Consider the following 25405-nt stretch of genomic DNA (forward strand, 5'->3'; position numbering starts at 1 on the left):
TTATTAAAAAATATTTTTTAATGTCAATCTAAAAAAAGGCATACTTTGTAGAAATATTTAGCAGGAAAAAAAAAGATATTTAGCTATAGTAAAGGTTTTTTTAGTGAAATTAGTGTTCATTCAAAAATTTTATTTTTTTGCTACAAATAAATAATAAATTTTAAAATAATCAAAATTGACGTATCCATATAATTTTAAAATTTTATAATAAATAATTTATATTAATTAATGTATGAAATTCCTCCATATCAATAAGGCAATATGTTAGGGGTAATGTCTATCGATCCTCCATAAGGGAGTGGTACCATAGTAGGTGGGCTAATTATAAATTATCTCATGTAATTAGATCACTTTAGCATTCTAGTTTTTAAATTTAAAAAAATTATATTAAAATCTCTATAATTATGAAAGTGAAATAGATACCCTCATTAATCCTAATGTTACCAGCTTTACCAATATAAGATACAATACGTGATAGTTCACATAAGAATGATATGAAAACGATGGACAAAAAGATAATTTTAATGGTGGTGATGAACGATGGCACAGTGGGTGGTTGTTGTTGTGGTGTTCAATGATAATAACACAATAGTCGATATTGTCAATATCAATTCGAACATCGACGATGAGGAGGAAGATGAGGTAGAGTGATGAAGCATATGTGTTGGTGTCAGAGGAGGAAGAGGAGGGAGGTGAGACATCTACATTAGTAGTGCATCACTCTACCTCTTCTAGCATCACTTTGCATCTGCATCAGCACCGGAGGAAGAAGAAGAGGTGGGTGAGGTATCTGCATCACCAATGATGAGGAGGGAGGAGGAAGAGGAGGCAAGTGAGGTAGAGTGGATGCAGTTGATTGATCTCAAAACACTAGCCAAAATGACGATTCCCAATTCGAAAGCTACTTACAATGTAGCAGTCCATCATTTCTTCATCATCTCGCTCATTGTTTCCATTGCTACCATCTTTATGATACTTTCCCCCACCACCATAGCACTAGAGGTGAGTGGGAAAGAGGATGAGAGTTTGTTGCCTTTCTTATCATCTGATTAAATCCCCTCTAGTTATGGGCAAAGTTGATTTGGAAGTCAATCGACAACCATGTCGCTATGGCCGGGGCATACACACCATTCGCATGCCAACTAAAGCTTGAGAGCTTGAAGTAGGCGTGCGTCTTCACCGAGCATGCTTGCAACCTCTCCCTCCTTCTCGCTACCCATTACCCCTTCCTCGAATCCATCGTGCCACTAGATGAAATGACCATCCAAGGATTTGAGTATTACGCTAATGTAGATATCTCACTTACCTCTTCTTCCTTCTCTGACATCAATGCAAATATAGAGTGGCGTTGGAGGAGGAAGATAAGACAGAGTGGTTCGGGGCCGACACAAATGCCTTACCTCCCTCCTCTTCCTCCTTATCATCGATGTTTGAATCAACCTCGATAAAGCCAACGCCATTACCATTGAAATTTTTTTTTGCCAATCGTTTTTATGTCATTCATACACATGATGTCACATATTGTATCTTCCATCGGTAAAACCGGAAGCATTAAGGTAAATAAGGTTAAATGTTTCACTTTCATAACTATAAAAACTTTAATGTAAATTTTTGAAGTATAGGAATCGGGATGTTAAAGAGGTCTAATTATATGGGGTAATCTATAATTAGCATGCCACCACTATTGAAATTATCTTTTTGCCATTCATACACATGTCATCATATATATATATATATATATATATATATATATATATATATATATATATATATATATATATATATATATATATATATATATATATATATATATATATATATATATATATATATATATATATATATATATATATATATATATATATATATAATGGCTATCTTAAAAGTTTTTTAGTTCACCGATGTGGAGCTCCCAATAGCTCTCGACCATACCTCTATATGACACAATCCCTCGTCGAACCTATCTCGTGTGTGTTGTATTACCTCGAATTGTTCCACCATGATCCGCTACACTATGTCATCTCCTAGTAACATTGCCATCTTTGATTGTGTTCACACCCTTGGCAGACCTTCGTCCACCCGCTCTTAGGTCACACCCGAACGAACTATAACTCTAGGATAGTTTCTCGTATAGCAGCTCCCGAAGTACATCAACTTTGTTGAAATTATTATACCATTATTTGGATCATGGGTCTCTACCCCCACCGACACAATATCCACTATGCACCACTTCCTTCATAGTAACTTAAATGATAATATTGTGGCATATTCTTTAAGAGAATATACATCTGCATCCTCTTATGCTATGCCAAGGCCTTCTGGCCCCAACTTCACATTCGCAAGTTGAGTCACCTTAGTTCCTCCATCAAATACTTCATCAAAATAAGGTACATATGCCTTGAAACTCCCTTCGTCTTTAGTACCATGTAGGATAAGTCTACTCTATCAAAATGAGGGACCTATCGGACGATATGATCCCATCTTACCTCTATAAGAGTTCATGTTCATGACCTCTGTCCAAGAAAAAGGTTCCTGCCTTCGCTCCATATTCCATCTTTTATGTTGACTCCCTCTATGTGGCTTAAGTAGTTTGTTGGAAAACCTTAGATAGTATCACATGTTGAGCGAAAAATAAAAACAAAAAATAGTTTCCCAAAACAATTTTATCAGATCATCGTACGATGAACGAGAGCGTAAAACTCAAAACGATAAAAACCGCATAAAGGGTGTGAGACATTCTCACCTAAGAGAACTCATATATCCCCTAAAGATCACAGATCCTAGTCTATGGATAAAGGAGCTCTCACAAACACCTTTCTAGCGGTGATCGACACGATGAATGCTACAACGACGTACCTCCTCGTTCAGCATGTTCTTTACTCATGATTGCACACTACCACGTAGTAGTAGACAAGAAGGGATCAATCCCTTTTATTGTCCTCTTGCAATAGAGAGGGGCAAGTGGTATGGAGGAAGAAGGGGGGAGGAGATGAGGAGGGTGGCAACTAAAAGGGGTCCAACCTATAACCTACTAAGTCCCAACTCTTATTTATAGTCTCTTTTAATTAACCTTAATGGATCCTTCTTATTGGGTATTAGATCTCTATCCAATTACCCATAGCTTAATAGATATTAGATCACCATCGAATAATAATTATAAGCTCTATTTGGTCTCTCCCAAGGATCCATTAAAATATGAGCTTATCATATATCTCATATCTAATACTCTATTCGTCGTGTTATCCATTATATGTGTCTAACCCTTTAGGCCCAATACCGAGCTAGTTATGAGTTGCACATATCATAATTTCTTCTGACTTAGTGAATTATTATCCGTATAATAATTCATTCAACTTATCAACTATTGACATACTAGGCAACTACGTCATAATCCTCAAATAGTACAGGGATCTAATCAACTAGATATGTTTGCTCTCATTGACTGTATATCAATAGTCAATCATCCATCTACTATCCTAAAGATCATATATCGTGTATGGTACTATCAGGCTCATATAGAATTCTTCCGAGTCTTACTTTAATCGAATTCTTCCGAAGAACTTATCTCTTAATTTAAATCTCACGTTTATCGGATTCATCATAATCTGATTGACCTTGGCTAGAGATCTGTATGAGTGAGAACATACAAGATATTTCTCTCATGATATGAAAAGTAGATGATATTTTATTGATACTCAATTATCTCTAGCTGTCATTCTCAATGTCATTTGTACTAGATCCGAAACTTTCGTACATATTAGTCTGATATTAAAAAATAAAGTATTCAAATAAGACATCTTTTGATGTTTAAGTCTAAGGATCAAATATACAATTGAGACTATAGAATTATTATCTAATGATAAGATATCATTAATCATCTAGCTTTTTTTTTAATAAGTACTTACATTAGTATCCCCACACAAATAAGACCAGCTATATGTACGAGTATATTTCGAACTTTAAAAACAGATGTCACTCTCTTCTCCGCTTGTAGCTGTTGCCTCTTCTCCTCTTCGAACTCTACCGTGACACAACAAAGTCTGACTTCGTATTTAACGGTGGGAAGTGAGACATAAGAACAAGACAATGATCGAAATATATGGCTCGGATGGCGGCGTTAATGGCGGCTGTCAAAAGCAGTTGTCGGCCTCGCCATCGGCATTCGGAAGATCGGTAGTTGTGTGCCGACGATAACCTATGAGAACAAAAACAGCAAAGCAACGTTTGGAGATCGCCCATCGAATCCAGCAAGATGGTGGTATCCTTTATTGATCACCAACACAACATCATGAGCAAACACAAAAAGGCCACCTCACAGAAAACTACTGTCGGTGACGTTATTCTCCACGGATTTCACCACAACAGCGAGATCCTGAAGCCACTCCAAGTGACCACCACGATTCCTTGTCTTTAATTTGCAGGAGACTCCTTCTATTTCCCCAGATGCATCTTGGCGAACTCCATCAGCTTCTCCGTCTCCGGCATCACCTCCTTCACGGCCTCATGGGTGCAGAACCTCTCCGCCCAAACCGCGAGCAGAGGCGTCTTCTCCTCGTCGAACAACTTGAGGCCGGTCATCTGCTCGATCACCTTCGCCCATCCCAGGTAGGAACCGAGAGCGATGTCGAAGTAACCGATGGTGTCCCCGCCGAAGAAGGCTTTGCCCTTGCTCAGCTTCTCAAACGCCTCCTCGAGCAGCTTCAGCCCGGCCAACGCTTGCTCTGCGGATTCGGCCTTGGCCTCCTCTGTTTCAGCCTTTGCGATGCCGAACATTGACGGGAACCACTGCGTGCAGAGGATTCAGGCATCATCATTCATGTCGATGATCGTAGAAAATTTGTAGACCAAGAAAACAGACGTCAGAAATTGATGGAGGCATGCGAACCTTGTCGTCGATGTAGACGGCCCAGAAGCGGTGGAGGGCGCGCTCGTAGGGGTCGGCCGGCAAGATGGCGTGGCCGGAATTAGCCCAGGCCCCGTCGACGTACTCCACGATGATCATCGACTCGCAGACGGGCTTGTCGTGGTGGAGGAGGACGGGGATCTTCTTGTACACAGGGTTGGATCTCAGAAGCAGCTCGCTCTTCTCCCCGAACTTCTCCTGCAGGAACTCGTACTCCACCACCTTCAGGTTCAGGGCGACCCTCGGGCGCAGCACGAACGGGCTCGGCCACGCCCCTATCAGCCTCACTTCTCCTGCCTCCGCTGCCATTGCCTTCTTCTTCTTCTTCTTCTCCCTTCTTCGGTATGAGAGGCAGCAACGCCTAGGCTTCGTTCGTATATATAATAAGGGGTGATGCTTCTTGGAAGCTGCTGTCCATCTTGGGCAACAAGGCAGCGATGAATTGCGATAGAAATAAAGCGTCTGCAGTGACGACGTAGGGAGTCCCCGCATTCATTGTTGGCGCAAGCGATGTCATCATAAATGTCGGCTTCATCAAATTTTGTTTTCATGGACAATGAAGAACCTTTGACTCCCTGTTTGACCAAGAACCTTTGACTCGCGATATATATATATATATATATATATATATATATATATATATATATATATATATATATATATATATATATATATATATATATATATATATATATATATATATATATCCTTACATTTGCTATTGTTATCATTGTTCTTTTTTTTTGTAATTATTTTTATTGTTTTAAAGATGACTTTTGTATTGTCGAGTAAATCCCTTATTTAAGTTTTAAATTATGAGTCAATCCTAATATGTATAATCTAAGTCTTTCAATCCTTTAATGTACCAACCTATCTTGATAGTTCATCTCCTTTCTTATAACACATGTTAATATTTTTAATATATTTTTATGAGTTAATTATGTTTTTCTTTTTTATAAAAAATTAAGTTAAGATTTGACAATTCTACCTCTGTTGATGTCATTTTGGATAGTCACTTATAGACCATGAGAGAATTGGTCTTCTCGTACAATTGAAACCTCCTCATATCAAGAGGGAATTGGTCTTTTTCTTATGAGTTAATTGTGTTTTTCTTACTTTTCAGTCTTCATTCTTAGTTACATAAAAACTTTTACCTATCTACTCATGTGTATTTTTATTAGGAAATCTTGAGTGGGAAGATTATATAATCAAGAGACATGTGTCAGTCAAAGTTGTGTATCCTATGGATATCATTCAATCTGTTGCATAAATTTGGATGAATATAAGAATGTTAGAGTATTTGTACATTTAAGATGTCTACCCCATTATATTATGATATATATACTTTTATGCTTGTTGATCCCCAAAATAATCTTTCTTTCTACTAATTGGAGTGAAGGGCTTTCATCTTCATTATAAGTGTGCTCTACAACCATTAGCATGACCATGGCACCCATTTTGAAATGCCTTATTTATGTTTGGTTGTGAGGAGAGAACAAGAAAGATGTATTTGTGTGAAGCATGACCACCTTGAGAGAACTTGTGTGCTTCCAAATTGATCTGTTTGTTTCAGTTCCAATTATTCGATTTTTATTATTTTTAATCAAAAATAATTTAAAATATAAAAAATAATTTTATTTTTAAATTTTAAAAATAGATGTATAATTGCAATGGGCAAAGCTGGCATAAAGAAATAAATTTTTAAAATTTTTAAACCAACTAAATATCTCTTTTGACTTGAATCCATATTAATTGATTTAAATTTAATATTTTAGCCTCTGTACCATAGTTGTATACGTGATTTATACATACATACATACATACATACATACATACATATATATATATATATATATATATATATATATATATATATATATATATATATATGATTTAAAACCAAAATGATCGTTTCCTAGTTTTCAAAATAAAAAATCGAAACATAGGACTAATTCTAATTTGATTTGAAATCGGTGAACTACCGCAAGCCGAATCGAATGGTAATCAAGACTACGACCAAATGTTTGTACACAAAGCACATAGCTAAGCTATCAATGACCTTCACGTACTTTTTCTTAATGCATTCGTCTTCACCAAATACAGTTTATGCTCTAATTAAAATCTCTTAAACCAATTCAAGAAATAAATGACGCAAAGTTGAAATTTGAAAGAGGTAACTGAAAAATCATTACAAGGAAAATAATAAACAATTCAAATATCTGCCCAAGATATCTTGATTTATAAAGAAAATTAAGGATATAATATATATAAGTTACGACCCTTTATTCTCGTACACTCTTCGCTTATGATAATTTGTATTTAGTTTATTTAGTAGCAATCACCTATGACTATTCTACACCGTTTTCTACTTTGTGAGGGTGAGAAAGTTATGACTGAATGGTTATTGTCCATTATCTTTCAATCGTATGTGAGTGAACCAACTGTAACATAATGAATGATAAGATGCATGTATAAATGATTAGGATCAGTTCGCTTGTTTCTAAATGACATTATTATTATGCATGTGCATGGATCATTTGCGCATGCAATACATGATTATTGTAAAATCTTTTTTTTTCTTGTAATTAAAACTTGTTCAATTTGTTTGTCCTTTGTTAGGGCATTTCGTCGTCGACGTCCGAGTCAACCCGATATTATCCAAACCCGAAGGTTGTAGGTGATTCTGGAGTAGCTCCAAGGTGGGAAGTTGATCTTCCAAAGTGTCACATGTACTAAGACTACCGATGTCGAGAGAAGTTTCCTGACTCGGTCCCTCCAACATTTAAGTTAGTCCGAGGTTCTTTTTGGGTATTGATTTTTCTCAAAAAAATAAAAGTCTATCAGGATTATGCCGAGAGTTAGCTTTTATTCCTTATCTATAGAGGGTATAGTTTGCGTCTACCCCAATGTCACCCTTTAACATTTTGTACATATGGGTGAAGGAGAGATAGGCCCAAACTACCTCCATTGGATTATTATCCACGGAGCAAAGAGGGTGACTAAGATCTTTTCTTTCTATGTTATCTCCACGAGGTGATAGGTGTCGGATGGTGATTGATCACCAACATGTTCCTCATCATCCTTCATGCATGTGAGATTTCAAGATTATTTTTTGAGAATTTTGCAGGTAATGTAAGGGTTTTGTTCATATTCTTGGTATGAAATATGCCTCCTCCTAATTGTGCCCTCGTTACTATATTCATATTGCACGTACAATTGGTTTTCATGAACTTTGTTGTAGTTAATATATAATCTTTACTTGGCTTCAAACATGCAATATATTCGTATTGCAAGTTCATCTTTTTTATTACAAGATAGTTTACCCACCTGTGTCTATCTGTCGTGGGAAAATTCATCTTCATTTAATCAAATTATAGTTTGACTGATTCAATCTTTTTTTATTTTGACTGTCATATAAAAATTTGTCCACCTCGGTATAATAATATGTCAAATTTTGAATATTAATAAATTTTGATCAAATTAATTAGGATTATTATATATCAGATCATATACCAAATCAACCTTATATAACTCTATCAATTTTAAGAATCTCTTAGTTCATTTCATTTCATCTCACACATATTAATATTTTTATTAAAAAATATTTTTTAATGTCAATCTCAAAAAAGGCATACTTTGTAGAAATATTTAGCAGGAAAAAAAAAGATATTTAGCTATAGTAAAGGTTTTTTTTAGTGAAATTAGTGTTCATTCAAAAATTTTATTTTTTTGCTACAAATAAATAATAAATTTTAAAATAATCAGAATTGATGTATCCATATAATTTTAAAATTTTATAATAAATAATTTATATTAATTAATGTATGATATTCCTCCATATCAATAAGACAATATGTTAGGGGTAATGTCTATCAATCCTCCGTAAGGGAGTGGTACCATAGTAGGTGGGCTAATTATAAATTATCTCTTGTAATTAGATTACTTTAGCATTCTAGTTTTAAAATTTAAAAAAAAATATATTAAAATCTCTATAATTATGAAAGTGAAATATATACTCTCACTAATCCTAATGTTATTAGCTTTACCAATATAAGATACAATACGTGATAGCTCACGTAAGAATGATATTAAAACGATGGACAAAAAGATAATTTCAATGGTGGTGATGAACGATGGCACAGTGGGTGGTTGTTGTTGTGGTGTTCAATGATAATAACACGATAGTCGATATTGTCAATATCAATTCGAACATCGACGATGAGGAGGAAGATGAGGTAGAGTGATGAAGCATATGTGTTGGTTTCAGAGGAGGAAGAGGAGTGAGGTGAGGCATCTGCATTAGTAGTGCATCGCTCTACCTCTTCTAGCATTACTTTGCATCTGCATCAGCACTGGAGGAAGAAGAAGAGGTGGGTGAGGTATCTGCATCACCAATGATGAGGAGGGAAGTGAGGTAGAGTGGATGTAGTTGATTGATCTCAAAACACTAGCCAAAATGACGATTCCCAATTCGAAGGCTAATTACAATGTAGCAATCCATCATTTCTTCATCATCTCGCTCATTGTTTCCATTGCTACCATCTTTGTGATACTTTCCCCCACCATCATGGAACTAGAGGTGAGTGGGAAGGAGGATGAGAGTTTGTTACCTTTCCTATTTTATGCGGTGATCAATTCTTATCATATGATCAAATCCCCTCTAGTTATGGGCAAAGTTGATTTGGAAGTCAATCGGCAACCATGTCGCTATGGCCGGGGCATACACGCCATTCACACCGCGACTAAAGCTCGAGAGCTTGAAGTAGGTATGCGTCTTCACCGAGCTCGCTTACAACCTCTCCCTCCTTCTCGCTACCCATTATCCCTTCCTCGAATCCATCGTGCCACTAAACGAAACGACCATCCAAGGATTTGAGTATTACGCTAATGTAGATATCTCACTTATCTCTTCTTCCTTCTCTGACATCGATGCAAATATAGAGTAGTGTTGGAGGAGGAAGATGAGACAGGGTGGTTCGAGGCCGATACAAATGCCTTACCTCCCTCCTCTTCCTCTTTATCATTGATGTTTGAATCAACCTCGACAAAGCCAACCACCACCATCCGCCATTACCATTGAAATTTTCTTTTTGCCAATCGTTTTTGTGTCATTCATACATATGCTGTCAAATATTGTATCTTTCATCGGTAAAACCGGAAGCATTAAGGTAAATGGGCTAAATATTTCACTTTCATAACTATAGAAATTTTAATGTAAATTTTTGAAGTATAGGAATCAAGATGTTAAAGAAGTCTAATTATATGGGGTAATATATAATTAGCATACCACTACTATTGAAATTATCTTTTTGCCAATTATTTTCTTACCATTCATACACATGTCGTCATGTGCTGTATCTTCCATTAATAAAGCCAACGACGTTATGGTAAATGGGATTCAATGTGTTATTTTCATAATAATAGGAATTTCATTAAAAAAATTTTAAGTCTGGAGACAAATATACTAAAGAGGTCTAACTATAAGGGATAATATGTAATTAGCCTACCACCATCATTGAAATTATCCTTTTACCTATCATTTTTTGTGACATAAATATATCTGCTATCATATATCATATCTTCTATCGATAAAATCGATAACGTTAGAATAAATAAGATTAAATATTTTACTATCATAATTATAAGGATTTTAGTATAAATTTTTTAAGTCTAAGATGAATACTAAAAAGTCTAACTATACAGGGTAATCTATAAATAGCTATAGGCCTAATTTGAATAAGAAACGATTAAACTTATCTAATATTATCTTACCTCATTATTAAGTTTGTCCTCTCGCATAAGTTGTGCAATCTAATGTGCAAGAGCATGGCTTCTCGTCCTATATTCCTTGGCTACCTACTTCCCTTTTCTTTTTCTTTCTTCTAATCTCTCTTATGACATTAAAAAAAATCTAATTTTTAATTTAAAATTTTTAAAATGATGATTGAGTTTTTATTAAGATAAAATAAATTTATTGTCTAACCTAACTCTGTTCATCTTCTTCTTCCAGTGATTTTTTTTTTATATTTTACCTAAAATAATATTTATTGTTGGGTGTGTATCATGTTTCTCTAATTAGTTTTTATGACACCCTTTTTTTTTTATCACTTTAACGAAAATATCTTTCGGCACCACCCTTGCTCTTAGCTATAAACAAATTATTGTCAACACCATTGCCACCCTGCTCTCGAGTAGCCGCCTCCTCCGCCTTCATCATTATTGTCTCGTCTTTTCTCATTAGCGATCAGGAGCTTTTCATCTTCACCAATGTCACCTCTTCTGCTTTTGGCAGCCAATGGAGAGCGGGATAGTAGTGACAATCTGATAATAGTGCCGCAAAGGAGTCTAAAGAAGGTTGTAACAAAATTGGAGAAGACAATTAATCGAGAGCGAGGTGGTGGTGATAGCGTTGAGTCATGGGGGAGTGAAAGTTCGTAAAGGAGGCACCGATGATATGCTAATGATCAGAGGTGAGAATGGTGGTGAAGGAATATTTTTATCAAGGTGATAAAAAAGGATACATCTAAAAGTTTAATAGTAATAATTTTTTTATAAATATCGAATTTATATGTATATATGTATACATATATATATATATATATATATATATATATATATACATATATATATATATATATACATACATATATATATATATATATATGTATACATATATATAAATATAAATATACATATATATATATACATATATATATATATGTATACATATATATATATATATACATATATATATATATGTATACATATATATATATATATATATATATATATATATATATATATATATATATGTATACATATATATACATATATAGATATATATACATATATATATTTGCACATATATATATATATTTATATATATATACATATATATATGTACATATATGTACATATATATACATACATATATGTACATATATATACATATATATATGTACATATATATATATGTATATATATGTACATATATATATATATACATATATAAATATATATATACATATATATAAATATATATACATATATATATATATACATATACATATATATATATACATATACATATATATATATATATACATATATATATATATATACATATATATATATATACATATATATATATATATATATATATATATATATATATATATATACATACCTCTGTATGACATAGCTCACCGATGTGAAGCTCCCAATAGCTCTCGATCATACCTCTGTATGACATAATCCCTCATCGAACCTATCTCGTGTCTGTTGTATTACCTCGAATTGTTCTACCATGATCCGCTACACTATGTCGTCTCCTAGTAACATTGCCATCTTTGATTGCGTTCACTCCCTTGGCAGACTTTCGTCCACCCTCGCTTAGGTCACACCCGAACGAACTATAACTCTAGGATAGTTTGTCGTATAGCAGCTCTCGAAGTACATCAACTTTGTTGAAATTATTGTACCATTATTTGGATCATGGGTCTCTACCCCCACTGACACAATATCCACTATGCACCACTTCCTTCATAGTAACTTAAATGATAATATTACGGCATATTCTTTAAGAGAATATACATTTGCATCCTCTTATGCCATGCCAAGGCCTTCTGGCCCCAACTTCACATTCGCAAGTTGAGTCACCTTAGTTCCTCCGTCAAATACTTCATCAAGATAAGGTACATATGCCTTGAAACTCCCTTCGTCTTTAGTACCATGTAGGATAAGTCTACTCTATCAAAATGAGGGACCTATCGGACGATATGATCCCATCTTACCTCTATAAGAGTTCATGTTCATGACCTCTGTCCAAGAAAAAGTTTCGTGCCTTCGCTCCATATTCCATCTTTTATGTTGACTCCCTCTATGTGGCTTAGGCAGCTTGTTGGAAATCCTTAGATACTATCACATGTTGAGCGAAAAATAAAAATAAAAATTAGTTTCCCAAAACAATTTTATCAGATCATCGTATGATGAACGAGAGCGTAAAGCTCAAAACGATAAAAACCGCATAAAAGGGTTTGAGACATTCTTACCTAAGAGAACTCATATATCCCCTAAAGATCACAGATCCTAGTCTATGGATGAAGGAGCTCTCACAAACACCTTTCTAGCGATGACCGACACGATGAATGCTACAACGACGTACCTCCTCGTGCAGCATGTTCTTTCCTCACGATTGCACACCACCACGTAGTAGTAGACAAGAAGGGATCGATCCCTTTTATTGTCCTCTTGCAATAGAGAGGGGCCAGGGTCTGGAGGAAGAAGGGGGGAGGAGATGAGGAGGGTGGCAGCTAAAAGGGGTCCAACCTATAACCTACTAAGTCCCAACTCTTATTTATAGTCTCTTTTAATTAACCCTAATGGATCCTTCTTATAGGGTATTAGATCTCTATCCAATTACCCATAGCTTAATAGATATTAGATCACCATCCAATAATAATTATAAGCTCTATTTGGTCTCTCCCAAGGATCTATTAAAATATGAGTTTATCATATATCTCATATCTAATACTCTATTCGTTGTGTTATCCATTATATGTGTCTAACCCTTTAGGCCCAATACCAAGCTAGTTGTGAGTTGCACATATCATAATTTCTTCTAACTTAGTGAATTATTATCCGTATAATAATTCACTCAACTTATCAACTATTGAAATACTAGGCCACCACGTCATAATCCTCAAATAGTACAGGGATCTAATCCACTAATATGTTTGCTCTCATTGACTGTATATCAATAGTCCATCATACACTATCCTAAAGATCATATACCGGGTATGGTGCTGTCAGGCCCATATAGAATCCTTCCGAGTCTTACTTTAATCGGATTCTTCCGGAGAACTTATCTCTCAATTTAAATCTCACGTTTATCGGATTCATCATAATCTATTTGACCTTGGCTAAAGATTTGTATGAGTGAGAACATACAAGATATTTCTCTTATGATATGAAAAGTGGATGATACTTTATTGATACTCAATTAACTTTATAAGGTTAGTTGTCATTCTCAATGTCGTTTGTACTAGATTCAAAACTTTCATACATATTAGTCCGATATTAAAATATAGAGTATTCAAATAAGACATTTTTTGATGTTTAAGTCTAAGGATCAAATATATAATTGAGACTACAAAATTATTATCTAATGATAAGATATCATTAATCATCTAGTTTATTTTTTAATAAGTACTTACATTAGTATCCCCACACAAATAAGACCAGTTATATGTACGAGTATATTTCTAACTTTAAAAATAGATGTCACTCTCTTCTCCGCTTGTAGCTGTTGCCTCTTCTCCTCTTCGAACTCTACCGTGACACAACAAAGTCTGACTTCGTATTTAACGGTGGGAAGTGAGACATAAGAACAAGACAACGATCGAAATATATGGCTCGGATGGCGGCGTTAATGGCGGCTGTCAAAAGCAGTTGTTGGCCTCGCCAACGGCATTCGGAAGATCGGTAGTTGTGTGCTGACGATAACCTATGAGAACAAAAACGTCAAAGCAACGTTTGGAGATCGCCCATCGAATCCAACAAGATGGTGGTATCCTTTATTGATCACCAACACAACATCATGAGCAAACACAAAAAGGCCACCTCACAGAAAACTACTGTCGGTGACGTTATTCTCCACGGATTTCACCACAACAGCGAGATCCTGAAGCCACTCCAAGTGACCACCACGATTCCTTATCTTTAATTTGCAGGAGACTCCTTCTATTTCCCCAGACGCATCTTGGCGAACTCCATCAGCTTCTCCGTCTCCGGCATCACCTCCTTCACGGCCTCATGGGTGCAGAACCTCTCCGCCCAACCCGCGAGCAGAGGCGTCTTCTCCTCGTCGAACAACTTGAGGCCGGTCATCTGCTCGATCACCTTCGCCCATCCCAGGTAGGAACCGAGAGCGATGTCGACGTAACCGATGATGTCCCCGCCGAAGAAGGCTTTGCCCTTGCTCAGCTTCTCAAACGCCTCCTCGAGCAGCTTCAGCCCGGCCCACGCTTGCTCTGCGGATTCGGCCTTGGCCTCCTCTGTTTCAGCCTTTGCGATGCCGAACATTGACGGGAACCACTGCGTGCAGAGGATTCAGTCATCATCATTCATGTCGATGATCGTAGAAAATTTATAGACCAAGAAAACAGAGGTCAGAAATTGATGGAGGCATGCGAACCTTGTCGTCGATGTAGACGGCCCAGAAGCGGTGGAGGGCGCGCTCGTAGGGGTCGGCCGGCAAGATGGCGTGGCCGGAATTAGCCCAGGCCCCGTCGACGTACTCCACGATGATCATCGACTCGCAGACGGGCTTGTCGTGGTGGAGGAGGACGGGGACCTTCTTGTACACAGGGTTGGATCTCAGAAGCAGCTCGCTCTTCTCCCCGATCTTCTCCTGCAGGAACTCGAACACCACCCCCTTCAGGTTCAGGGCGACCCTCGGGCGCAGCACGAACGGGCTCGGCCACCACCCGAGCAGCCTCACTTCTCCTGCCGCCGCTGCCATTGTCTTCTTCTTCTTCTCCCTTCTTCGGTATGAGAGGCAGCAACGCCTGGGCTTCGTTCGTATATATAATAAAGGTTGATGCTTCTTGGAAGCTGCTGTCCTGCTTCTTGGGCAACAAAGGCAGCGATGAATTGCTATAGAAATAAAGCGTGCGTCTGCAGTGACGACGCAGGGAGTCCCCGTATTCATCAGATTACACATCTAATTTTGTTTCCATGAACAAAGTAGAACTTTTGACTCCATGTTTGACCAAACGATCGTTTCCTAGTTTTCAAAATAAAAAATCGAAACATAGGACTAATTCTAATTTGATTTGAAATCGGTGAACTACCGCAAGCCGAATCGAATTGTAATCAAGACTACAACCAAATGTTTGTACACAAAGTACATAGCTAAGCTATCAATGACCTTCACGTACTTTTTCTTAATGCATTCGTCTTCACCAAATATATTTTATGCTCTAATTAAAATCTGTTAAACCAATTCAAGAAATAAATGACGCAAAGTTGAAATTTGAAAGAGGTAACTGAAAAAATCATTACAAGGAAAATAATAAACAAATCAAATATCTGCCCAAGATATCTTGATTTATAAAGAAAATTAAGGATATTATATATATAAGTTACGACCCTTTATTCTCGTACACTCTTCGCTTATGATAATTTGTATTTAGTTTATTTAGTAGCAATCATCTATGACTATTCTACACCGTTTTCTACTTTGTGAGGGTGAGAAAGTTATGACTGAATGGTTATTGTCCATTATCTTTCAATCGTATGTGAGTGAACCAACTGTAACATAATGAATGATAAGATGCATGTATAAATGATTAGGATCAGTTCGCTTGTTTCTAAATGACATTATTATTATGCATGTGCATGGATCATTTGCGCGTGCAATACATGATTATTGTAAAATCATTTCTTTTTTTCTTGTAATTAAAACTTGTTAAATTTGTTTATCCTTTGTTATTGTAATATCGTTGACGTCCGATTCAACCTGATATTGTCCAAACCCGAAGCCATAAGAGTGTTCTAAGTGGCTCTAAGATGATTCTGGAGTGATTCCGAGGTGGGAAGTCAATCCTCCGAACCATCGCCTGCACTAAGACCGACGTCGAGATAAGTTTCCTAACTCGATCCTTCTAACGTTTAAGTTAGTTTGAGATTTTTTTTGAGATATTAGTTTTTATCAAAAAAAAAGTCCCTTAGCATAATGCTGAGAGTTAGCTTTTATACCTAGTCTATGAAGGGGATAGTCAGCATCTACCCTAACATCTTTCTCTAATGTTTTATCCATGTGGGTTAAAGAAAATATAGGTCCAAACCATCCCATTAGATTATTGTCCACGTCGATGAGTAAACGGAGAGTGACTGAGATTTTTTCTTTTAACGTCATCTCCATATGACAATAGGTGTCGGATGGTGATCGGCCGCCAACATATTTCTTATTATCCTTCAGTGATAAGATTTCAATATTAGAATCAAAATTTTTTTGAGAATTTTGCAGGTAATGTAAGGATTTTATTCATCGTTCTTGGTATGAAATATGCCTCCTTCTAATTGTGCCCTCCTTACTATATTCATATTGCACGTATAGTTGGTTTTCATGAACTTTGTTGTAGTTAATATATAATCATTACTTTTAGGGCTTCAAACATGCAATATATTCGTATTGCAAGTTCATCTTGTTTGTTACAAGATAGCTTACCTACCTGTGTCTATCTATCTTCATTTAATCAATTTATAGTTTGACTGGTTCAATCTTTTTTTATTTTGACTCAAGTCATATAAAAATTTATCCACCTCGGTATAATAATATGTCAAAATTTGAAGATCAGATACCAAATCAACCTTTTATAACTCTATCAATTTTAAGAATCTCTTAGTTCATCTCTTTTCATCTCACACATATTAATATTTTTATTAAAAAAATATTTTTTAATGTCAATCTAATAAACGCATGCTTTGTAGAAATATTTAGAAGGGAATAAAAAGATATTTAGCTATAGTAAAGGTTCTTTTTAGTGAAATTAGTGTTCATTCAAAAATTTTAGTTTTTTGCAATAAATAAATTTTAAATTTTAAAATAATCAGAATTGACATATCTATATAATTTTAAAATTTTATTATAAATAATTTATATTAAATAATGTATAAAACTCCTCTATATCAATATAGCAATATGTTAGGGGTAACGTCTATCAATCCTCCATAAGAGAATGGTACATAGGCGGGCTAATTATATAAGAGACATTTTTAGCATTTCAATTCCTAGACATAAAAAAATTATATTAAAATTCTTATAGTTATGAAAGTAAAATATATAATCTTATTTACCATAATGTCGTCATCTTTACCAACGGAAGATACAGCACGTGATAGCTCATGCATGAATGACACGAAAGCGATAGACAAAAGTAATTTCAATAGTGGTGGCGAATGGTAGCATCGTAATTTCAATGGTGGTGGTGAACAGTGACACCATGGGTGGCAATTACGGTGGTGGTCGGTGACAACGATGTGATGATTAGCCTAGCCGATATTGATTCAAACATCGATGATGAAGAGAAAGAGGAGGTAGAGTGATGAAGCATCGGTGTAGGTAGTGCACTAGAGGAAGAGGAGGGAGGTGAGGCATCTGCATTAGTAGTGCACCACTCTGCCTCTTCTAACGTCGGTTTGCATTTGCATCAGCACTGGAAGAATAAGAAGAGGTAGGTGAGGCATCTGCATCACCGACGACAAAGAGAGAGGAGGAAGAGGAGGTAGGTGAGGTCGAGTGGATACGGTTGATCAATCTTGAAACACTAGCTAAATTGGTGATTCCCAATCCGAAGGCTAATTGCAATGGAGTAATTCATTGTTTCTTCATCATCTCACTCACCCACCATGACACTAGAGGTGAGAGGGAAGGAGGATGAGACTTTGTTGTCTCTCCTGTCATCAAATCTATACTGTATGGGCCTTCATTTTGTGTGGTGATCAATCCTTGTCATTTGATCGAATCCCCTCCGGTTGTGGGCAGAGTTGACTTAGAAGGCAACCACACCATTGTGATCAGGGCGTATGTGTCATTTGCATGTCAACTAAAGCTCGAGAGCTTGAAGTAGACACGCCTCTTCACTGAGCTTGCTTGCAACCTCTCCCTCCTTCTCGCTACCCATTACCCCTTCCTTAAATCCACCATGCCACTGGATGAAGTCGCCATTCGAGGATTTAAGTATGTCGCTAACGTAGATGTCTCACTTGCCTCCTCTTCCTTCTTTGACGTCGATGTAAATGTAGAGCAACGTTGGAGGAGGAAGATGAGGTAGAGTGGTACGATGCCAACACAAATGCCTTACCTCCCTCCTCTTCGTCCTCATTGTCGATATTCGAATCAACATCGGCAAAGTTAACTACTATGTTGTTGTCGCTAATCACTGCCACAATAGCTACCCACGGTGCCACCATCTGTCATTACCAATGAAATTACCTTTTTGCCTATCGTTTTTGCTTTATTCATACATGTGGTATCACGTGTTGTATCTTCCATCGACAAAGCTGATGACATTAAGGTAAATTGAGTTAAATATTTCACTTTCATAACTATAGGAATTGTAATATAATTTTTTAAAATATAGGGATCGGGATGCTAAATAAGTCTAACTATATGGGGTAATATATAATTAGCCTGTTATCACTATTGAAATTATCTTTTTGCCCATCGTTTTCTTATCATTTATGCACGTGTCGTCACGAGCTGTATCTTCTGTTAGTAACACCGATGACATTAGGGTAAATAGGGTTCAATATGTCACTTTCATAGGGATTTCAATATAAAATTTTGAAGTCTAAAGACAAGGATGTTAAGGAGGTCTAACTATAAGAGGTAATATATAATTAGCCCACCACGATCATTGAAATTACCTTTTTACCTATCGTTTTTGTGTCATTCATGTACATGCTGTCACATATTATATCTTCTATAGATAAAGCCGATGACATTAAGATAAATGAGATTAAATATTTCACTATCATAATTATAAGGATTTCAATATAAATTTTTTAAGTATAGATATGAACACTAAAAAGGTCCAACTATATAAGAAAATCTATAATTAGTCCTATAATGGGCCTACTTTGAATAAAAAATAATTAAGCTTATTTAATATTATCTTACCACATTGTTAAGTTTGTCGTCTCGCATAAGTTGTACAATCCAATGTGTACGAGCTTGGCTTTATCGAGGCATAGTATTGCTTCGTCCTATATTCCTTAACTACTTGCTTCCCTTTTCTTTCTTCTAATCTCTCTTGTGACCTTATAATAAATCCAATATTTAATTTAAAATTTTTGATAATTGAGTTTGTTTATTAAGATAAAATAAATTTATTGTCTAACACAACTCTGTTCGTCTTCCTCTTCCAATGATTTTTTTATATTTTACCTAAAATAATATTTATTGTTGGGCATGTATCTTACGTTGTCTCTCTAATTAGGTTTTACGATACCCTTTGTTTTCACTTTCATGAAAATATCTTTCCGCACCACCCTTGCTTTTAGCTACAAAACAAATTATTGCCACCACCATAGCCACCTTGCTTTCAAGTAGCCGCCTCCTCCGCCTTAGTCATTATTATCCCGTCTCTTCTCATTAGTGACAAGGAGCTCTTCCTCTTCACCACTGTCACCCCTTTTGCTTTTGGCAACCAATGGAGAGCGAGGTGGTAGTGACGATTTGATAGTAGTGACACAAAAGAGTATAACGAAGGTTGCAATAAAAACAGAATAGATAAATAGTCAAGGGCGAGATGATAGCGATAGTGTTGAAAGTCATGGGGAGTGGAAGGTCATAGAGGAGGCACGGATGATATGCCAATGATCGTAGGTGAGTATGGTTGTGAACAAGTATTTTTATCAAAATTACATACCAATTCATGAAAATGGGTAGTTATGTGCTGACGATAATATACGAGAACAAAAAAGTCAAAGCAACCTTTGGAGATCGCCCATCGAATCCAACACAATGGTATCCTTTATTGATCACCGACACAACATCATGAGCAAACACAAAAAGGCCACCTCACAGAAAACTACTGTCGGTGACATTATTCTCCACGGATTTCACCACAACAGCGAGATCCTGAAGCCACTCCAAGTGACAACCACGATTCCTTGTCTTTAATTTCAGGAGACTCCTTCTATTTCCCCAGACGCATCTTGGCGTACTCCATCAGCTTCTCCGTCTCCGGCATCACCTCCTTCACGGCCTTGTGGTTGCAGAACCTCTCCGCCCAAACCGCGAGCAGAGGCGTCTTCTCCTCGTCGAACAACTTGAGGCCGGTCGTCTGCTCGATCACCTTCGCCCACCCCAGGTGGGCGCCGAGGGCGATGTCGACGTAGCCGATGGTGTCCCCGCCGAAGAAGGCTTTGCCTTTGCTCAGCTTCTCGAACGCCTCCTCGAGCAGCTTCAGCCCGGCCCGCGCTTGCTCCGCGGATTCGGCCTCGGCCTCCTCTGTTTCAGCCTTTGCGATGCCGAACATTGACGGGAACCACTGCGTGCAGAGGATTCAGTCATCATCATTCATGTCGATGATCGTAGAAAATTTATAGACCAAGAAAACAGAGGTCAGAAATTGATGGAGGCATGCGAACCTTGTCGTCGATGTAGACGGCCCAGAAGCGGTTGAGGGCGCGCTCATAGGGGTCGGCCGGCAAGATGGCGTGGCCGAAATTAGCCCAGGCCCCGTCGACGTACTCTACGATGATCATCGACTCGCAGACGGGCTTGTCGTGGTGGAGGAGGACGGGGACCTTCTTGTACACAGGGTTGGATCTCAGAAGCAGCTCGCTCTTCTCCCCGAACTTCTCCTGCAGGAACTCGTACTCCACCCCCTTCAGGTTGAGGGCGACCCTCGGGCGCAGCACGAACGGGCTCGGCCACGCCCCGATCAGCCTCACTTCTCCTGCCGCCGCTGCCATTGTCTTCGGTATGAGAGGCAGCAACGCCTGGGCTTCGTTCGTATACATAATAAAGGTTGATGCTTCTTGAGCAACAAGGCAACAATGAATTGCTATAGAAATAAAGCGTGCGTCTGCAATGACGACGCAGGGAGTCCCCGTATTCATCAGATTCCACATCTAATTTTGTTTCCATGAACAAAGTAGAACTTTTGACTCCATGTTTGACCAAACGATCGTTTCCTAGTTTTCAAAATAAAAAATCGAAACATAGGACTAATTCTAATTTGATTTGAAATCGGTGAACTACCGCAAGCCGAATCGAATGGTAATCAAAGACAACCACCAAATGTTTGTACACAAAGTACATACACCTTCACCTACTTTTTCTTAATGCATTCGTCTTCACCAAATATATTTTATGCTCTAATTAAAATCTCTTAAACCAATTCAAGAAATAAATGACGCAAAGTTGAAATTTGAAAGAGGTAACTGAAAAAATCATTACAAGGAAAATAATAAACAATTCAAATATCTGCCCAAGATATCTTGATTTATAAAGAAAATTAAGGATATTATATATATAAGTTACGACCCTTTATTCTCGTACACTCTTCGCTTATGATAATTTGTATTTCGTTTATTTAGTAGCAATCATCTATGACTATTCTACACCGTTTTATACTTTGTGAGGGTGAGAAAGTTATGACTATCATACTATATATTCCTCACTTTCCAAAGTTGTTTCTTTTTTTATTTGCATTAACCATCAAACGCCATGAATGAATGCTTATTGTCCATCACGTTTCAGTATGCGAGTGAACCAACTGTAACATAATGAATGATAAGATGCATGTATAAATGATTAGGATCAGTTCGCTTCTTTCTAAATGACATTATTATTATGCATGTGCATGGATCATTTGCGCATGCAATACATGATTATTGTAAAATCTTTTTTTTTCTTGTAATTACAATTTGTTAAATTTGCTTGTCCTTTGTTAGGGGATTTCGTCGTCGACATCCGAGTCAACCCGATATTATCCAAACCCGAAAGCATAAGAGTGTAGGTGATTCTGGAGTGGCTCCGAGGTGGGAAGTCGATCCTCCGAAGTGTTACATGTACTAAGACCAATGTTGAGAGAAGTTTCCTGACTCGGTCCCTCTAACATTCAAGTTAGTCCGAGATTCTTTTTGGATATTGATTTTTCTCAAAAAAAAAAAAAAGTCCATGGGGATTATTGTCCATAGAGCAAAGAGGGTGACTAAGATCTTTTCTTTCTACGTTGTCTCCGCGTGGAGATAGGTATTGGATGGTGATTGATCACCAACATGTTCCTTATCATCCTTCATGCATGTGAGATTTCAAGATTATTTTTTGAGAATTTTGCAGGTAATGTAAGGGTTTTGTTCATCTTCTTGGTATGAAATATGCCTCCTAACTGTGCCCTCGTTACTACATTCATATTGCACGTACAGTTGGTTTTCATGAACTTTGTTATAGTTAATATATAATCTTGGCTTCAAACATGCAATATATTCGTATTGCAAGTTCATCTTTTTTATTACAAGATAGTTTACCCACCTGTGTCTATCTATCGGGGGAAAATTCATCTTCATTTAATCAAATTATAGTTTGACTGATTCAATCTTTTTTTTATTTTGGCTGTCATATAAAAATTTGTCCACCTCGGTATAATAATATGTCAAATTTTGAATATTAATAAATTTTGATCAAATTAATTAGGATTATTATATGTCAGATCATATACCAAATCAACCTTATATAACTCTATCAATTTTAAGAATCTCTTAGTTCATTTCATTTCATCTCACACATATTAATATTTTTATTAAAAAATATTTTTTAATGTCAATCTCAAAAAAGGCATACTTTGTAGAAATATTTAGCAGGAAAAAAAAGGATATTTAGCTATAGTAAAGGTTTTTTTTAGTGAAATTAGTGTTCATTCAAAAATTTTATTTTTTTTGCTACAAATAAATAATAAATTTTAAAATAATTAGAATTGACGTATCCATATAATTTTAAAATTTTATAATAAATAATTTATATTAATTAATGTATGAAATTCCTCCATATCAATAAGGCAATATGTTAGGGGTAATGTCTATCGATCCTCCATAAGGGAGTGGTACCATAGTAGGCGGGCTAATTATAAATTATCTCCTGTAATTAGATCACTTTAGCATTCTAGTTTTTAAATTTTAAAAAAATTATATTAAAATCTCTATAATTATGACAGTGAAATATATACCCTCACTAATCCTAATGTTATCAGCTTTACCAATATAAGATACAATACGTGATAGCTCACGTAAGAATGATATGAAAATGAAGGACAAAAAGATAATTTCAATTGTGGTGATGAACGATGGCACAGTGGGTGGTTGTTGTTGTGGTGTTCAATGATAATAACACGATAGTCGATATTGTCAATATCAATTCGAACATCGACGATGAGGAGGAAGATAAGGTAGGGTGATGAAGCATATGTGTTGGTGTCAGAGGAGGAAGAAAAGGGAGGTGAGGCATCTGCATTTGCATTAGTAGTGCATCGCTCTACCTCTTCTAGCATCACTTTGCATATGCATCAGCACTGGAGGAAGAAGAAGAGGTGGGTGAGATATCTGCATCACCAATGATGAGGAGGGAGGAGGAAGAGGAGGCAAGTGAGGTAGAGTGGATGCAGTTGATTGATCTCAAAACACTAGCCAAAATGACGATTCCCAATTCGAAGGCTAATTACAATGTAGCAATCCATCATTTCTTCATCATCTCGCTCATTGTTTCCATTGCTACCATCTTTCTGATACTTTCCCCCACCACCATGGCACTAGAGGTGAGTGGGAAAGAGGATGAGAGTTTGTTGCCTTTCCTATTTTGTGCGGTGATCACTTCTTATCATCTGATTAAATCCCCTCTAGTTATGGGCAAAATTGATTTGGAAGTCAATGGCAACCATGTCGCTATGGCCGGGGCATACACACCATTCGCATGCCAACTAAAGCTCGAGAGCTTGAAGTAGGCGTGCGTCTTCACCGAGCTTGCTTGCAACCTCTCCCTCCTTCTCGCTACCCATTACCCCTTCCTCGAATCCGTTGTGCCACTTGATGAAACGACCATCCAAGGATTTGAGTATTACGCTAATGTAGATATCTCACTTACCTCTTCTTCCTTCTCCGACATCAATGTGAATATAGAGTTGCGTTGGAGGAGGAAGATGAGACAGAGTGGTTTGGGGCCGACACAAATGCCTTACCTCCCTCCTCTTCCTCCTTATCATCGATGTTTGAATCAACCTCGACAAAGCCAACTACCACCATCCTCCATTACCATTGAAATTTTTTTTTTGCCAATCGTTTTTATGTCATTCATACACATGCTGTCACATATTGTATCTTCCATCGGTAAAACCGGAAGCATTAAGGTAAATAGGGTTAAATATTTTACTTTCATAACTATAAAAATTTTAATGTAAATTTTTGAAGTATAGGAATCAGGATGTTAAAGAGGTCTAATTATATGGGGTAATCTATAGTTAACATGCCACCACTATTGAAATTATCTTTTTGCCATTTATACACATGTCATCATGTGCTGTATCTTCCATTAATAAAGCCAACGACATTATGGTAAATGGGATTCAATGTGTTACTTTCATAATAATAGGAATTTCAATATAAATTTTTGAAGTCTAGAGACAAAGATACTAAAGAGGTCTAAGGGGAAATATGTAATTAGCCTACTACCATCATTGAAATTATTTTTTTACCTATCATTTTTGTGACATTCATATATATGCCATCATATATCGTATCTTCTATCGATAAAATCGATAACGTTAGAATAAATAAGATTAAATATTTTACTATCAAAATTATAAGGATTTCAGTATAAATTTTTTAAGTCTAGGATGAATACTAAAAAGTCTAACTATATAGGGTAATCTATAAATATCTGTAAGCCTACTTTGAATAAGAAACGATTAAACTTATCTAATATTATCTTACCTC

The 25405-nt window shown here is 36.4% G+C and overlaps 3 protein-coding genes across 3 annotated transcripts; all 3 read right to left on the reverse strand.

Annotated features, from left to right (window-relative positions):
- Nucleotides 1-4243: 4243 nt before the first annotated feature.
- Nucleotides 4244-5258, reverse strand: LOC135598862 (glutathione S-transferase U17-like). The gene is made up of 2 exons (XM_065093277.1): nucleotides 4886-5258; nucleotides 4244-4785 (listed from the first exon to the last, which is right to left on the reverse strand). The coding sequence occupies exons 1-2, from the start codon at nucleotides 5210-5212 to the stop codon at nucleotides 4432-4434; spliced, it is 681 nt and encodes a 226-aa protein (XP_064949349.1). The 5' UTR covers nucleotides 5213-5258; the 3' UTR covers nucleotides 4244-4431.
- A 9193-nt stretch (nucleotides 5259-14451) lies between these two features.
- LOC135598863 (glutathione S-transferase U17-like) lies at nucleotides 14452-15461 on the reverse strand. The gene is made up of 2 exons (XM_065093278.1): nucleotides 15099-15461; nucleotides 14452-14998 (listed from the first exon to the last, which is right to left on the reverse strand). The coding sequence occupies exons 1-2, from the start codon at nucleotides 15423-15425 to the stop codon at nucleotides 14645-14647; spliced, it is 681 nt and encodes a 226-aa protein (XP_064949350.1). The 5' UTR covers nucleotides 15426-15461; the 3' UTR covers nucleotides 14452-14644.
- Nucleotides 15462-20421: 4960 nt separating this feature from the next.
- On the reverse strand, nucleotides 20422-21506 carry LOC135598864 (glutathione S-transferase U17-like). Its single transcript, XM_065093280.1, has 2 exons — nucleotides 21065-21506; nucleotides 20422-20964 (listed from the first exon to the last, which is right to left on the reverse strand). The coding sequence occupies exons 1-2, from the start codon at nucleotides 21437-21439 to the stop codon at nucleotides 20611-20613; spliced, it is 729 nt and encodes a 242-aa protein (XP_064949352.1). The 5' UTR covers nucleotides 21440-21506; the 3' UTR covers nucleotides 20422-20610.
- Nucleotides 21507-25405: the final 3899 nt, after the last annotated feature.

Source organism: Musa acuminata, chromosome BXJ2-1 (assembly GCF_036884655.1).
Source record: "Musa acuminata AAA Group cultivar baxijiao chromosome BXJ2-1, Cavendish_Baxijiao_AAA, whole genome shotgun sequence".
NCBI lineage: Eukaryota > Viridiplantae > Streptophyta > Magnoliopsida > Zingiberales > Musaceae > Musa > Musa acuminata.